At 40.7% G+C, this 18,526-nt stretch overlaps 1 protein-coding gene across 5 annotated transcripts in view; it reads left to right on the top strand.

The window, feature by feature from the left end:
- enah (ENAH actin regulator) overlaps positions 1–18,526 on the top strand; it is a 133,151-nt gene that overhangs the window by 58,911 nt on the left and 55,714 nt on the right. For all 5 annotated transcript variants that reach the window (XM_063494884.1, XM_063494882.1, XM_063494887.1 and 2 more), the window contains exons 2-3: positions 4,873–5,038; positions 12,673–12,850. In XM_063494884.1, coding sequence (XP_063350954.1) covers positions 4,873–5,038; positions 12,673–12,850 — 344 coding nt within the window. The remainder of the gene's footprint in view (positions 1–4,872; positions 5,039–12,672; positions 12,851–18,526) is intronic.

The raw sequence follows: 18,526 nt of genomic DNA, 5'->3' as shown, positions 1-18,526 counted from the left end.
GTGGAAGGGTTAACAAGGAGACAAGGAGGGTCAACAGGACTAGATTACAACGGTCAAGTACTTAACCATCAAAGCTTACATTTCACTGTGACTGTCTGAGACATATCACTGAATTGGCTGCAAAGACAAAAGACAATTCACCACTACATAATGTACATACTCATGTACAATCTCAGTTAGGATTGCTATTAATGTAAATAAGGGTGCATTTTACAGGTTCTTCCTCTGATGACTGTCTGCTTTAAAAGAACCATAACTGTCAAAGTAATTATCCTACGGAGATTGGACCAATTAGGAAAAAGCAACTGTGTCATGTCTGCTCATCTGTTCTCCACATTTTCTTTCTTTTGGTTCCACATATTCCTTGTCTTTGCTCACATTGGTTGAAAAGAGCACTTGGACCTTCAACACAAAATCTCTTCTAATCGCACACATGCAAGCTGTACTACATTCACCACACAAAAATGTAATGTCGAGAAATTGCATAGACATGCGCACCCAGTGTGGTTGGAGTTTATGACTTAAAGCGCTGCAGGCTGTGGTCTGCAGTGGTCCTGAGCTTGAATTTATTCCATGCTATGATAATATGTGACATCCTATCTGGCCAAACAAAGTGACCACAGTAACCAAAATATGCACCAGTGCTCTCATTATTTTTTTACTGCTCAGATGTGAGGTTCAGAGTGCCTCTTTTGAATGGCTGCATTCAGTCACTCTCCCAATTCCAAATCCATTGGTACAATTCCAGGAGGTCCTGGGATATGAAGTCATAGCATTTGGGGGGACCTAATCACTCCTAACTTCCCGTATATGAGTGAGTCTGAAATGGTTTTATATGTAAAGATGATGAAATGCTATAATCATAAGGTAAATTAAAGCTAAAGCCAAACAGTAAGGCTGACTAAAACTTGCCTGTTAAATAAAAGCAAGAAGAAAACTGACACAAAATAACAAAATCTCACTTTGTCACTTGCTGGTACTAGATTGGACCCCCTTTGCCTTCCGAACTGCCTTAATTTTTCATGGCAAAGATTCAACAAGCTGCTGGACACATACCTCAGAGTTTTTGGTCCATGCTGACACAATACCGTCAAAAGGCTGTGGACTGCACATCTGTGAATTTCCCATTCCACTGCATCCCAAAGTGGCTCTATTGGATTGCGATCTGGTGACTGTGGAGGCAATTAGAGTCCAGTGCACTCATTGTCATGTTCAAGAAACCAGTCTGAGATGATTTGAGCTTTGTGACATGGTGCATTATCCTGCTTGAAGCAGCCATGAGAAGATGGGTACACAGTGATCATTGGACATGGTTGGCTAAAACGCTCAGGTAGGCCGTGGTGTTTAAACGATGTTTGTTTGGTACTAAGGTGTGCCAAGAAAATCGCCTCCACACCAGCAGCATCCTCAACCATTGATACACGTCAGGATGCATCCATGCTTTCATATTATTTACTCAAACTTCTGACTCTACTATCTAAATGTCACAACTTTTTTTTTTGACTAGTCTGACCCAGCTACCAGAACAACACAACTATGCTATCTGTTAGCATAAAGGACTGAAGGTCTAAAGGAAAACTGTTAATTTATCATCTGAACAATTACAATACTGAATACTTGGTAACAGTACAGTGCTGCTTCTTTAAAACAAATCTTTGTTTTTAAGAGGAAGTAAATTAGCACATGAGACTGAAAACTTGGTGTTTTCAGAAATGTATCATCCCTCTTTATACATCAGTTTTGCAGTTTTTAGTATGCAACTTGAAATTTAAAGGCGTGTGTGCGGTCTGAATACTTGTATGCACATAAACCAGTGACTAGGGGTGGGTTTATCTTCCAATCCCAGCTAAAATCACTGTAGCTGCTGCTGCTCTGAGCCTCAGAGTTAATCGTTCTTACTCCATTTGGCCAGTATAATAGAGATGTAAGGTTGGAGTAATTTGCCCGTAGAATATTGAAAAATCTGCAGTGATCGTGAATGAATGGTTCTGTCTTTATTTCCAGCTCCAGTGTGTTTGAGCTCAGAGCTTTTACCAGTTTGATGTAAGGTGAGGGCTGAGGTGTGAAGTCTCGGTGCATCTTCAGAGAGGTTTGACATTAAATCATATTGTAAGTTCATCAGCTGCTGTGGGGTGTTACCACAGCTCGACCATAATGAAGCACATTTGAGCAGAGGCGTGAAAGTGTTTGTTTGTGAGAGCTGGAAATGCGGGGAGCTGTGCATATGGATGCCTGAACCTCGTGCATGTGTCTTTGTGTGTACTCTGGAGAGGCATGGGTGTATGAACAAGCCCACAATACACACTGGCGATAAATGCTTTGCAGCAGTCTCAGGAAGTTTCTTTTTTTAAAATTTCACAGAATATTCTTTGAAACCTGGAGTGAGATGCATGTTAAGTAGCTCTGGCATATGCAGGAGACTGCTTGGACTCCTGTGTGTCTGTGTGTGAACCTCGTTCATGTTCTACATTCCGAGATGTGTTTTTCTTCTCACTGTAAAGCCTCTATTTTCATGCATTTCTAACACTGACGCAGACTCTCTGAGGATGTGTATATGGCCTGTTCTCATCACTTCCTCCCTGACTCTTTTCACTCCTCTTTCACCCTTCCCCAAGCAATTTATGTCATTTTTACACTTCCTGTCTCTCAAGCTCTCCCTCTGTTTCCTGTCTTAACCTCTGTGTTTTTGTCTGCTTGTATTCAAAGTGTAAATTGTCACACAGGTTCATGATATCATAGGCCACCATATTTGGCTGTAGGTGAGAAAACAATGATGATGTCATTATGAGTGTCAGATTGGGTTTGAGACTACAGATATATATAACAAACCACTGAGATGGTGTTTTATAGACATAGACATTTATAAGGCAGGGTAGTTAACGTGAAGGCTGCAGGCTTGTGCTGCTTTTAAATTTGACCTTTAAAAGAAAAAAGCATGATATAACAGCTTGTGTGTTTCCGAACTGCATGGATGCAAAATAATCTATAGCAAACCTTGAAAAATAGCAGATACAAAACTACGTCCTAGGTTATTAATTACCAGGACATGTCACCACGCTATATGGAAGCTTGTATAACAGATTTCTTTTTGATGTGCTAAAGGAAAATCATTTTTCCATCTCACTCCAGCATGTGTGTTTTGCAAGCAGCCAAGTTTCAGCTGATGTTAGCAAGCCTGGTTGGCAAGTTGCATTTAAAATCTGTCCAATCGCAATGCACCTACACTTAGCAGTGCTGAGGCCTGAATGACCGCTGTCTCTACATCTGACTGTGCTGACACACTTGTCAGTAGAAGCCTCCACAGCTCTTAACTTTAAGCCTCAAGTAAAACCAGATTGATGAGATGTAAAACAAAACCACAGTACCATTATTATGTAGGTGGAAACTGTCCATAGAGGCAAAAACAGGTTTTTATATCAGGCTGAAAAAAGGCACATTTCATAGCCGAATTTGGGCATTTTAACATGATGGCCTCTGGAGTGATTTTGGAGGCAGGTTCATGTGTCCACTACAGGAAGTGCAATTCCAAAGCTGCATAGCTACAATGAAAAGTGAAAAGTGAGTACAGCAGAGTTTCCAGGCCTTAAATCAGCTGTGTGGCAGCAGATGTAGCCATCGCAGCAGAAAATACTGGAGGCAGTCTTTTCAATGTGCAGTCTTCCCTCGCTGTCAGTCTTTAACTCTTTCCCCTGTAAAGAGGACATTTGATCTCCTCCCCTGTACCCTTAATGACGAGTTTTGACACCTCAGTATATAATAAAGACATAGTTTGACAACCAGTAGGATACTGTCTGGGTTTGCTGTTTGCTGGTTTAAGAGAATCTCTAGATGGATGATTACTAATGTGTCACTGAGGAGCTTGGAGGCATCTGAAGGGCTGTGGATTTTTAGTCTGTGCACTGCAGACCAAGTTCATGGGAATTAGTTAATACTGATCAGAAACACTAATGAAGGCATTTGCTTGCTGCCTTTGAGAATTGGTATGTTTGATTAAACTGATATTAGACTGCTATGTTTGATTACGGAGGAGTATGAACCATGTTAAACACCGATTTAAAAAAATAAGGATACGGATAAGCTTTATTTGTCGGTTGCAGTTGTCTGCAGCTGAAATGACAGACCTAGTCGACCATACATACAATACATACAATATACAAACTTACATTGGGGAGACAAGTCAGGCTAGGCAGCAAAAAAGGGATAGACGGTGAGATATGTAACACATAGGGGCAATTAAGGAGAAAATGATTACTGAGAAGACACATGCACAAACACACACCCCCACACACCAAACTATTAATACAACAAAGTTAGTTTAGTTAGGACTGCAAGCAACAATGACAGCAGATATGACACTGATTAGGTCCATCACCCTATAAAAGTCAGAGCTGAGGTGGGAGCGGGTTGCCAGGCAGCTTGCAGAGGCAGAATCAGTTGTGCACAGACTAAAACTGAAATGACATTCACAATATGAGATGTTGTGTGGAAGTGTACTAGCTGAGCCATCAGCTGATCTGCTGGGATTGCAGCTAGGCTTGAAGTTGTGGCCTGCCTTAGGGATGTTGTTTTTGGAATGATGCATGTATGAGATCAATAATATGTTTAAAAATTAAATTTAAAAAAAAATAATTTATTGGTGGGCTGTGGAGCCAATGAAACATTCACTAGTTAATTTCATTTTACAGTCTGTTTTTGGTGTTGTGTGCTCTGCTCTCAGTTTCTTGCTGTTATACCTGTGGGGTCATCTTTGTATTTGCAGTCCCAAGCACTTGGTCACTTCACAAAGCTTGCTTTAAAGAAGAAAGGAAGATTGAAAAAGATTGGATTTCTAAAATGGTAGAATAAACTTTTCTATGTCTCTTGTCTCTGCAGTGAACAGAGCATCTGCCAGGCGCGAGCTGCTGTCATGGTGTATGACGATGCCAATAAGAAGTGGGTCCCAGCCGGTGGCTCTACAGGCTTCAGCAGAGTCCACATTTACCACCACACGGGCAACAATGCCTTCCGTGTAGTGGGACGCAAGATCCAAGATCATCAGGTCAGTGGATGAGACGGGGCTGTTACTATCACAGTGTATATATAGATTTGAAAAGGAGAAATGGTCTGTGACCATAAGCATACAAAAACAATGACACAATTGTCACATTTGCGTTAGTGATACAGTGCTGATATTACATTTTTTGACCTCTGACTGTGTACTCTGGCAGCAGATCCTTATCAAGACAGAACTGTCCATCCGCTGGACCTGTCCTGCCCTGGGACATTCCGGCGTTAGTAGTATTCATGTTGATTTGTGTGCCAGTAGTTGTTCGCAGCCCTTTTACAAATATACCTTTTAGTTTTGAAGATTGTAGTGCTGTATCGTATCATCTGCAATGATACTAGTATAAATATTTATATATATTAAAAAAGAATCACGTTGTGATGTAATTTCTGCAGCAGACTACCAAAAAACAAGATCCTAGCAGGGAAGGTGTGACGTACAATGTGCAAATGAATGACTCCATCAAGTGTCACTAGAACACTTGATAGTTTGAATCAGTGTGTCACAAAGAGCAAACAATGGTAGAAGAATGGTACAGGGGGCCGGGTTGGCAAGATGGCGCCTGTGTTTGGCTGTGCCGCTGCCTTCGTCCGTGTGTTTGTTTACTTTATATGTTATGCAAGTGTTCTTGCTACAGTTTTGTCCGGTGTCATCTCCCTTCGGATTTATGATCGCCATGCGTTACTGGCGATCAAATCTGCTATGGATAACTTTCAGAGTCAACGATACGACGTTGTTTTCCCACCGCCGCTTGAGCGCGACGCAGCACCCGGTTTACCTCCACTCTTGCCGGTCAGCTCAATTTTGCTTCAGAGGCCTCGTCGGAGGAAGCGGGGGAAGAGAGTCGGCTTTCTTGTCCTGCTCCGTCGTCTTCGGAAAGAGGCAGATCTTCGGGGGCTTCATTCCTGGGCTGCTAGCGGGAAGATCCGCCTGAGACTTGTCGGAGCTGGATTAATCCCCACAACCCACTGTGTTTACCACCCAGGCTTCCACCTAAAAGCATGGAAAGCAATGCCTCATCGCGGCAGAAACCCTGTTTTGCTGCGCAGCTTACCGCATAGTACGAACTCTGTTTCTGGAAACTCTACCCCTGTCCCGGTGAGTCGCAGCTTTAAATGGATGTTAATTAATGCTCGCTCAATTGCCAACAAGTCTTATATCTTAAATGACTTGTTCTGTACGGAGAAGCTTGATTTTATGTTTATCTCTGAGACGTGGCAGCGTGAGAATGATTTCTCACATCTTTTAGAGCTGTGTCCCGCTGACTGTTCATTTCTCTGTGCACCTCGGATATCTGGACAAGGAGGTGGAACAGCGGTAATTTTTAAAAAGACATTTTTATGCCAGATGATCTCCTCAAGCTGTTACAACTCTTTTGAGATGATTATGATAAAAATTGGACGAGAACAGCCCATAATACGGCATTTTAATTTATCGTCCACCTGGGTCTGCTGCATCTTTTCTGTCAGACCTACAAGAATTTTTAACTTCCACGATTAAACTGGGCAAGGTTATCATTGTTGGTGACTTCAACATTCATGCAGAGGACTCATCAAATAGTACCACTAAGGAGTTCCTGAGCATTATGGACTCTTTCAATTTTGTTCAACATGTATCAGGTCCTACTCACACAGCTGGGCATACTCTGGACTTGGTCTTCACCTGTGGTGTTTCCCTTGACCACATGAACTTAAATGATGTTTCTTTTAGCGACGATAAGTCAGTCTCTTTTAATGTATCGTTCAATTCAGAGTCTCTTCCCCAAAGTTTTATTAGGCACAGGCGCTTTATTGATGACTCTGTCATTTTTAAGTTTTCTTCTCTTTTTAATTTTAAACCTTCTTCTGACGATGTAGACATCCTTATTAATTCTTTTAATGAACACTGTCTTGCCATTCTTAATCAGGTGGCTCCTTTCAAAACTAGTCATTGCACTGTTAGTTCCCGCACACCATGGTTAAATAATCAAACCCGTGGTCTTCGACGCTCCTGTCGAAAAGCAGAGCGTCTCTGGAAGTCCACTGGGCTGTCTGTCCATTGGGAACACTTCAAAGAACTTCTTCACTTATATAATGAGTCAGTTAAAGAGGCCAGAGCCTCTTACTTCAATAATCTCATTAATCGTCATAAAAATAACCCAAGAATTCTATTTGATACTATCAACAGTATTGTTCCTCCTCCAACTCAGCATGCTGTGTTACTTTCTGACGAAGACTGTAGCACTTTCCTCAATTACTTTGTAAATAAGGTGATGGACTTGAGATCCAAAATCTCCTCAAGTGCCTCCCCTTATGTAGATGCCCCTTGTTGTCCCGGGTCATTTACTTCTCTTTCTCCAATCACACTCAATGACTTAATTGCAGTAATAGGTAAAATGAAATCCTCATCATGCTCCTTAGATATATTACCTCCCTCCGTCCTGTCTGGGACTCTCACCAGCATTGGTCCCACACTACTATCCATCATCAACAATTCACTGAGGCAAGGCTGTGTTCCGTCCTATTTTAAACATGCTGAGGTAACTCCTCTGTTAAAAAAACAGAATCTAGATCCTACCTCCCCTAGTAGTTATCGTCCTATTTCAAGATTGCCATTTATAAGTAAATTACTAGAAAAAATTGTAGAAAATCAGTTCAGGTCCTTACTATGCCGATTGCAGATTTTTGACCCTTTTCAGTCTGGCTTTCAAAAGCAGCACTCTACGGAGACCGCTCTCTTAAGGGTCTATAATGATCTACTAATGGCATCCGATGCAGGAAATTGTTCCGTGATCATTTTGCTTGATCTTAGCGCAGCCTTCGATACCATCGACCACAAAATCCTACTCAACAGGCTGAAGGTTGTGGCTGGTATATCTGGCACCGCCTTAGACTGGTTTTCTTCCTACTTATCAGACAGGACCTTTTCTGTTAGGACTGATAGGTTCTCCTCTAACACTGCTGCCCTAACCTGTGGGGCTCCACAGGGTTCAGTTTTGGGTCCATTATTATTTTCTTTTTATATGCTTCCTTTAGCTGGCATTATTCAGTCTTTTAGTGACCTGTCTTATCATTTCTATGCCGATGACATTCAGCTGTATATGTCCTTTAAGCCTCATCAGCTGGATAGGCTGTCCACCCTAGTCCAGGCTTTAACTCAAATCTCTGATTGGCTTTCTAACAATTACCTTGTTTTAAACATGAACAAGACAGAGACCATGATCGTAGCTCCTCCTGATCTATATTCTAAAATCAGTCAGGTTCTTGCCCCTTTCTGTTCTTCTGCTAAGCCAAATATTCGAAATCTTGGAGTAATATTTGACTCTTCTTTGGGCCTTGACTCACACGTAAAATCTCTGTCTCGTTCCTGTTTCTTTCATTTAAGGAATATTTCTAAACTGCGACATATGGTCTCCTTAGCTGAACTGGAAAAAATTGTCCATGCATTTGTGTCATCGCGTTTAGATTATTGTAATTCCCTGTTTATCAGCTTGGATAAATCATCTCTTTCTCACCTCCAAGCTATACAAAACGCAGCAGCCAGACTACTAACTCGCTCTAGCAAGCGAGCTCACATCACTCCTATTTTATGTTCTTTACATTGGCTCCCAATAGATTTTAGAATTCGTTTTAAAATTATTGTTTTAACGTACAGAGCACTACATGGCCAAGCCCCAGATTATTTATCCAAGCTTCTCACAAAATACACTACTGCTCGCCATCTCGGCTCACAGAGTCAGAGTTTGTTGGTTGCTCCCCGAACACGTCTGAAGACGAAAGGGGACAGAGCCTTTCAGTCTGTGGCACCAAGGCTGTGGAACAGTCTACCTCTACAACTACGTTTGGTTGACTCTGTGGAATCCTTTAAAAAGCAGTTAAAAACTTTACTGTTTAAACAAGCTTTCTGTTGACCATTGCTTTTTTTTTTTTTTTTTTTTTTTTTTTTTTTTTTTTTTACATTTTTATATTTTTAATTTACATTTAAACTCTATATTGTGTATATTGTGCATTTTGCTATTTATTGTACTGTTTATTTTAATCTCTGTGTGCAGCGCTTTGTGACTACCTGTCTATGAAAAGCGCTTAATAAATAAACTTTACTAACTTTACTTACTATATGAATTACTGATGTGCTTACATGGTGGAAAAATGTGGCTGGTTTAAAAATCTCAACTCAAGATGCAACGCCACATGTAGAAATAATTTAAGTTTTATTATGTGATAGTATTTTACAATTACTTATTATTAATCAAAAGTGTTAAGCAGTTATTTTGTAGTTTTACTTAAATTTTCTCAGTGGAAAAAACTGCATCAGTTACTTGTGTGCTCAAATTTGAGTTATACTTTATAATGCTGTCTTTACTGGTCTGTTCAGTTTAATTTTATTTATACAGTGCCAAATCTCAACAACTGCTGCCTGAAGTTGCCTTTTATTTTATTGTATGTTGTAGGTAAAGACTAAATAATACAGAGAAAATCCCAACAATTACATGAGCCGTATGAATAAGCACATGGGGACAGTAGGAAGGAAAAACTGTCTTTTAACAGGAAGAAACCTCCTGCAGAACCAGGTTCTGAAACACCCCGTAACCCACTGGGTGTTTCAGTAGATTCACACTTGAATGACATGGTTTCTTTATTCAGTGACAACAACAGAAAAGGATGGAAATGACCTTGAGTTACTTGCACTTTGCCATAATATTTTTCGACTTTCCACTGAACCTGTATTCTGAGTCTTCAACTGTTTTCTTCTTGACCCTCTTGTTCCTCTTTTTTTCTGTGCATGTCAGCACATCGTGCTGCCTGGTAAGCTTTTATTTGTAAGAATAAGTAACCATCATATATTTATTACAGCAAGCCATGCATGTATGAACACATAATGATTTAGTCCTACACAGAGTCCTGGTGAGGACATTTGAGCAGAAAGAAGCTCAGATTAGCTCAAATGGCTCATAGCTTCAGAGCAATAATCCCGAAGCTGACAATAATCCTCAGTTTAGATGAAAGCATCCCAATCAGAGCTGAGGCACCATGGGTACAGTTATATGCAAAAGTTGGGGCAAATCTGTGGAATTGTGAAAAGGCAAACATTCCTGCAGGAAATGCAATGTGTGAGATGGATGAGCTGAATTTATGAGTTCAGACTTCTGTTTATTGCGCAAACCTTTGCAAACAGCTGTCCGAGTGTGCTCTGCATGTGCATTCATTGCACATTCGCACTAAATTGCACTAAACCTTTGGTGTTGGTTATCTTTCTTCTGGAATGCCACAAAATCTGTGTATAAAAACTCGGGCTAGTGAAGAATGCTTATGGCAGCTTCCCATTCCTCCATCCTCCGATATGGTAATCATTTGGAATTTTAACATATCTAATAAAGCAAATTGGAGCGTTTAGACAGTGGATTTTCATTAATATCATGGAACACATGTTTCATATTCATAATACAGACGTACTAAAAATGACTGGCTGGAGTGTGCGCATCCTCAATTATAGGTCTGTAAAAACATGGACGAGTCAGAGGCTGGACTGGCTGTGTTTGTGTTGGCGCTTCACACTTGGGCTTCAGCCTGATTTCTCACTGTGTGGCACTGCCTATCTTACCATTTCCTCTATTTGTTTCACTGCCATCCACAACAAAAAATTTGCAGTTACACAGTTCCTCCTCACATTTGCTGCTTGTCATCTTACCCAGTCCATCAACAATACAAAGCAAATATGGGAATCCTTTCCTGCCTACCAGAGACACATTAGCAAAAACTCAGAAATCAACAACAGACCATTTCCATAGTCAAATAAACGTCTGCTCTGGTGCTACACCTTGTTTCTTTATAAATGAGCAGATTGGTTACAGGTATTAGCACTCATAGAGCTGTTTTTTGACCAGAGCAGTATTGTCTTCTGAAGTATTTTGCAATATTACCTTTAAGCCTAGTGTCAGTACAGTAATCCTTGATTTAAATCAGGAAGCCGCAGAAATCAAAACACACCACCAAACCTTGTGTGATAAGCTGCTGGGTCCCTGTTGGGAAATGTTTTGAATTTATTCTCCTTATTAGTTTGGACGAGAGATGGCACAGCGATTATGAGATTAAACCGCATTACACATCTTTTCAGGGTATATCCGCTATATCAGATGAACTGTAACAAAATGAAGCGTGTGTGCGTGAATTCACTGATAATGCTGATTATGATGCTTAAAATATGAATGCTTTCATTGTTGGGGAAAAAGAGGTTGGACTTTAACAGCAGAGAAGGCAAGTTAGCATGCTAACAATCCAATAAATCTACTGCTCCTCATGGTGGCAAGACGGGGAGAGGGGACAGAGAGAGAAAGCAAAGAAGAAGATCTGAGACACCGAGATGGGATGGTGATCTGAACCAGATCAGAGAGATATGGAGGGGAGAGATGATGAATAGCCTTAAATGTGTACAAGAGTATTTTGAAATTGATGCGATATTTGACCGGGAGCCAGTGAAGCTGCTGCAGGACAGGAGTGATGTGATGGATAGGAGTCCTGGTGATAATACGGGCAGCAGAGTTCTGGATGCGTTGGAGCTTGTGGATGGCCACAGAAGCATAGCTGTTAGGGGGAAAACAGTATTGTAATGTTATTTTAGGATGAAGTTGGAATCGTATTGGACTCATGACTCTTTCTCCTCGTGATGACTGAAATTAAAGGTAACTTGGAGAATGCTGCCACCCATTGTGACATCACCACTTGTTTCTCAACTGTGCAAACTGAAGCCATGATATTAAAGTTTTGGCTGCTTTTGAGCCACAAAAGGTCATATTTGGACACTGTTGTATCTATAGACCATATGGTTTATGGTTCATTTATCTGAAAGAATGATCAGTCACCATATGTGGTTTTTAAAATTGCCAAGTGTCTGTCTTAATGCCAGTATCTGATGGTCAGGCTCCAGTGAATGAAATATTGCTAAAATAATGATAAATAATATTAATAATGATAAATAATATTTTTTTTTAAAAAAACTTAACGAATAAAATAGAATCACTCACTGAAGTCATATCCCTGACTTCAAGCCTAAACAGAATCCTAACTAGAATGTTTTAAAAATACACACACTATCCATATGGACCACATGGATACTTTAGGTTTCAGCTGTATAGGCACTCTGATGATGGAACTGAATATGTTTGTACTGTGATATGAGCCAATAAACAAGTCAAATGTGAGTAATTTGCCCTTGTTGCTTCAAAAGTTTGTGATTTTTCAAAAAATACTTTTTGACTTTGCATGTGAGTAGAAAAAGGAAAATGTTCAGACAGTTCCTTTAGGTTCTAGGGAAAATGGTTTGGGACCCCTCCCTATTGGTCTTATTTAACTGGGAGTACCTTGAGGCATCCCTGTTTGGCTGTGTGCCCCAAACAGTAAAAACCTCAGATGTGAACACTTAAAGTGCCTTAAATTAGACACAGAGTGAGGGGATCATAAAGTCTACTTACGAGGAAGTAAAAGTGACCTTAAACAACATAACAGGCGACAGTGTTACAAGGTTGACATATTGTGTTTTAATTAGAGATATTTTATTTTATTATTATTATTATGATCCTTCAGACTTGAAGTCATAAACATCTCCTGTCTTGTCTCTGTTTCCTCTCTCTTCTGATTCACGGATGTCTGCAGGTGGTGATAAACTGTGCCATTCCCAAGGGGCTGAAGTACAACCAGGCCACACAGACCTTCCACCAGTGGCGTGATGCCCGACAAGTGTACGGCCTCAACTTTGGCAGCAAGGAGGATGCAAACGTATTTGCCAGTGCCATGATGCACGCACTGGAGGTGCTTAATTCGCAGGACACAGGTGAGACCTCCTGAGCATGCATGCTTTCTAGCTCCACCACATAACTGAATATCTAAATTATGCATGCACAAACTATATAGTTTATTCTGATACAGGATTCACCTATAGCTTTTATTTAGATCAGATCTGCATTTACACTTGCTGCTGTTATTCCTGAAGATGGGCAAACATGAAGATATATTGGCGTCTGCATGCTGTCGCGATTTGGAGAAATGGCTAAGTCATATTTCTTGTCGTGTTCTCTCTGTACTGAGAGCTATGCTTCTGTAGATTTTTTTATATTGCATTTCACATTGTGGATTTCCCTTTCTTAAAGAAATCAAAACAAAGAATAGTAACAGATGTGATGGCATCAGAGCGTCACATGGTCATTAGCAGTCTGCTAAATTAGCTGCTAGCATACCTTTTCTCTTTTGCAGGCTGCATAGGTTTAGCCACCATGATCCTTTTTTTTTTTTTTTTTTCATGATTTCAAAATAACACCAGTGATTTGAAATGTTCTGAATATCAGCCCCTCTAATCAGGCTGACCAATAACTGACCTGTCTCTATACTGTATATAAAAGATGGACATTTCCAATTTAGCATTTTGACTGTCGTCCTTAGAGGATATAGGCAGACACTTGTTTTTGAATTACTGTTTTGAAGCCTCAGATGACTTTTTACTTCATCTTATTGTTTTGAATCCATGTGTAAAGAAGGAATGATGATCTAACTGGAACTGCACATTCTATTGACTTTCAGTTAATAATTATTACCCAAAGGCCCATAAACCCATTAAAATTTTGACTGAGCTCGTGGCCCAGTAGAGGACTCACAGACTGCTATCGGACTGAAACCACAGATTTTGTGTCTTGGTGGCCATTAAAAACAATGCAGATTTAAGGCACATTGACTTGGCTTCACCTTTTAGACCGGGAAACTATACCCATACATTATACAGCCTGTGCATGTCTGTGTCAGCCAACATGAGCAAGCAGCTTTCAACTCCCCACACTGGGGTTCAATATTTCTGTAACATAACAAACATAACAAATATAACATGTCAAGAGCCCACTCATTTACACTGCCAGTAGTTTCTGTTCATATTAATTCAGTTTCAGAGGTAGCATCCTCTGATTGTATTCATAACATATGTTGAGCCTCCACTAAAACCGAGGCCGCTGATGAATTTTATTTCTTTTAAGCGTCCCTGTACAGAGCACTGAGAGATTTCCACATATCTAATAATGTAGCATTAAACTCCAGCTCCTGCTGCATTTTTGGACCTGTGTTTACTGGAAGTAGAACCACTAACTTGTGCTTCTGCTCAACTCTGCAGGCGAGAGCAATTTGTGGATATGAAATGCTAAGAGACACGAAGGTGTAGCACATGGGATTAATGCTTTTAGGGGTAAAAAAAAAAAAGAGAGATTAAAAAACGTGTCAACAATAAAAATGTTTTTTGAGTTAACAAAACATTTTTTTCCAGAAGCAATGATTAGAGTAAAACATCTTAATTTGTTGCGGGAAGTCAACATTTGAAACGTGATTTTCATTTCGAGTTGAAAGCACAGCCAGGAGGTAATGCTAATGAGGTGGTTTATTTATTTATTTTTTAGCATCGCTGAGCTTGGTTAGCAGTTACTTCTCACAAGAAATTCATTTATCAAACATTTAATATCGACCTCAGATCTGATCAAAACACAGACGGCCTCGTTCACTTCAAGAAACGCCCCATATTCACAGCACGCACATTCACACTGAATCCAATTTCCAGCAAATAGTTGCAGGCTCAAACTTCCATGACCTTGGCTTTCTAAACACACACTCGCTCCATTGACTTCCTGCGTGTCTACATTCGCCCATATGTAGGAAGGGATGGATGTTTCCCTACTTTAGAAACATCCGTTGTATTAAAACACCTCATTTTAAGACAAAAAAGATGGTTTTAATTGCAGCTTGTTTGTATTTTTGCAATCCCAGCATCCAGATGCTACTCCATGCTCCCTCCCCTCTCCCTAAGCCATGCCTCTCATCACACTCTAATCCCATCCACTAATTAACCTGATAGAGATGCGCCTCATCAAGCTAATGGGGCTAAGACATGTGTGGTGTGTTTGCGTGAGAGAGACAGAACAGACTTTAGAGTGAGAGTGGAGTGACATGAGGACACATTTTAACAGAGCTGAAGGGAATTGCCAGGATTTTGTCATCCCAAATACGACCAGAGAAAGGCTAAATGTAACACTGTGGACAGTTGTGTAGAACTGTGAGGGTCGTGTTTTGTTTTTCCTACAATATGTGCTGGCATCCAAGCGTTTTAGGATAATAAAGTAGTGGATGTTTCTTGATGTCTTTTTTTTTGTTTTGTTTTTTTTGTTTGTTTTTTTTTTTTAGCTCTTCAATTTTACATTAACTGTTACATTAAAAAAGTACTAACGCAGTGTCTCTGAGAATTTAACCATGTTTTTTTTAATCTGTAGTTTGCAGTCATATAGTGATTGTGTATATTCAGTGTGGTTGCTGCTTCCTTGAGAAATGCTCATTCAAACTATGAGTGACAGAAGTCATTTATCACAAGAAAGAAAATTAAAGACAAACACAGCTGGACGAGTATATACTATAGTTATCTTGGGGATTACCATTTTGAGTTTTAGAGTGAAACGACTACAGAGGTGCAGAAATGTTGCTGTGATTTGTTTGTATAAGAAGCAGCTGGTGATGGTGTATAACGGTGATACTATTGAGAGGCTTCTGCTAGAATTTTCTGCTCCTGCTCGCTTCAAATACTGGCATTTTTGATCCCCTAAAGTGTCTTATGGTGCTGTAGTATGTCTAAAGCTTATAGAGATCTGTTTCAATGCAGTTTAGAAAAAAAAACTGTGATTAAAATCATAATACTGTGTTACACCGGATCAAAAAGCTTTAAGTTGGATGTGCAAGCATGCTAATTTACAGTATCACCATAATGAAGCTCAGACCAAACTGTGGACTATAAAAATATAATCTTTGTTTTCTTGTCAGGTTGTATCCACATTAGTTTTAAATGCACTTGAATTACCTTAAATCGTATCACAAAGCTGGAATGTTAGCCGGACCATTTAAGTGAAGCAAGATGGCTGAAATTAACTAGACTTCTCTGCTGTGTATTTTACCCCCACAAGAGCCTTACGAGAAAACGGCACAGCCAAAGACTTCAGCCTCCAGCGTTTTCCTTTGCTGCTTGCTTTATTCTCTAACATTTTCATTTTCCTTCCCTCGCCTGACTTCCTCTCTGCTCCCTCTCTCTTTCTCATTCTTCTCACATTGCCCCCCCCCCCTCTGTGGTGCAGTCAGCTCCGTACAGAAGCCAGAGGGTTTCCTCTTTCACCCCACTGTTTTGCTACTGTATTTCTGTCGTGACAGCTGCAGTCAGTGGCGCCTATTCCAGCCACATTTGCCCGTGGACCTGACAGCCCCCTGCGACACATGGGGTTTGCCCTCCGTCACTCACTCAGTGGGTGGATGGGCCCTGCCCTCAGAGTGGGATCACTGATATTACCATGTGCATGGGAGTCATACAGTGGAAGCTTTTAATAATTTTTAATAATTGTTCTAAATTGCTTTTCTTTGATGTGGCGTACAGTATGTGACATACCATGACCACTTTAATAAACAAAGACAAAAAGAACATTTAAAGAATTTAAACTTTTGACTTGCTTTGCAGCCCAAATATAAAGTTGAGATTTACCGTTCAGCAGAATTATAACTAGCTGTCTAAGCTTTTACCTGAAGTGCTTCACAGTATGGTGGAAACAAGTGACCTGATCCTCTACAGGAACTGCTGAGTAATCAGTGGAGACGTAAATCGTATGGCGCGGCCTTGGCCAGTGAGCACACTTAATTGGAACAAGACAACAGCAGGATGAGCATAGTCACTGAAGCTAGCTTTTCCTGTCAGACTAATTTGCGCAGCTGCTTTTGCACTCGTGGTTTAGTCAGGACCCGTTCAGTCAAAAGAAGGCTGTTATTTCCATCTGCAGTAGTGACGCTGCAGCAGAGATGTCTCTGGTTTAGTTAGGTTGCAAAGTGGCTTGCAGAAGCTGTAACTGCGGGCAGGCTGTGTGGGGTTAAAGAACCTAACACTCTATTTGAGGTGTAGAAGGGTATCAGCTGAGTCGCCAGGTAAACTCTGGTGATCTCAACTGCCGTTTAGCCAAACAAATTATCGCTGTGCTAGTTTGGATACTTTTTTTTTTTTTTAGATGTACTGAATAAAAGATGGGTTCATAACCTGAGAGTACTTCTAAAGAAAATGTATCTAAGTGTACAAAAATTTTAGCAAGAAGCCAGACATATAGAACAAATGAATTGATGATGGGAAAACATCATATTACAAGTGCCTCGATTTAGCTATAGCAAGGATTCATGCATTAAACCCTAGATAAATCAGCCCTGACAGCGGATTAAAGTATCTTGGCACATGTGGAAACCATGTGAGGATGACCTCTGCCCTCCATGACTTCACTGATTTATTTCCTTTCCCCTGAGAACCCTCCACAGTGTTTCTAATGTAGAGATGCTCTACAATTGCAGCCCATGCTCAATATTATCAGAGATAAAACTGATTTCCTCCTCCCATAAATGCTTCTCGGGATCAGGACACGCTTTGATGTATGTCTTTGAAGTCGAGCTTGACCCGCATAGCCAGAGAAGATTATGATTTCAGCTGTTTCAGAGGATTAAGAGAGAGGAAAGAAATCAGTTTATACGTTGTTGCTGTTTGCCCAACAAAGCTGCCCAATAGCATCACACTTTTAGTTATTTAAGGATTCCCACACATGCAGGTGAGTGAATTATGTGATGTGTGTTTTTATCTGAGGCTAGGAATGTGTGAGTGAGCGATTGAACAAAGCACAGAATAGTTTCCGAGTGAGGGAAGAGAATGGATATGGTTCACTGCTGCCATGTGGAAAATGTGCGTGTGTCTACAAGCACTTAAAATAAAGGCAAACACTCATCACTTTGATGATGGGTTGTATACAGTAGGCGTGTGCATTTACTGCGGGTGACCTCTGCAAACACCGCACACTCGACTCTGTCGCCGTCTTACGTCACTGAAACCAGCTCGTCACCTCACTGCTGGATGTTGACTTGGACCAGCTTCTGTTCTAAAAGTGAGCTCACATGTGGATAAGTGAGGGCGCAGACAGCCCACACATAGTTTATCTGTTATTCCTTTTCTCCTAAAAAGGCCAAAGCAGAGTGGAAAGGAAGGCCAGGATCAGGAGAGGGAGGGATGGGTCACAGACTTGCCAGCCGTGTGTTGTGGTCTGGCTGGTAATCCGTTTCTGTCAGGTCTGAGCAGAGAATTGCAGACTTAAAGGTGGACCTGAGGTCATAGGTTGATGCATGCATACATTTTTTTTTCTTTTTTAAATATAGCCTTGTTGAATAAAGGGTCAGAAAAACAGCATTGTCACGTCCTGACCTGTGTGTCACCAACTCACTGCTTCGAAAAGTGACCAGCATTAGACCTGTCTGCTAGGATTTTCCTGCACAAACGGATGTTGATGCCAGAGGTCAGAGGAGAATGGCCAGACTGTTTTGAGCTGATAGGAGGGCAACAACAACTCAAATAGCCATTGTTAAACCCCAAAATAGTATCTCTGAATGCCCAGCATGTTGAACCTGATGGGTGACAGCAGCAGAAGAC

Source organism: Pelmatolapia mariae, linkage group LG15 (genome assembly GCF_036321145.2).
Source record: "Pelmatolapia mariae isolate MD_Pm_ZW linkage group LG15, Pm_UMD_F_2, whole genome shotgun sequence".
Taxonomy (NCBI): domain Eukaryota; kingdom Metazoa; phylum Chordata; class Actinopteri; order Cichliformes; family Cichlidae; genus Pelmatolapia; species Pelmatolapia mariae.
Note: the sequence above shows the minus strand (reverse complement) of the source record. Positions and strands in the feature narration are given on the sequence as shown.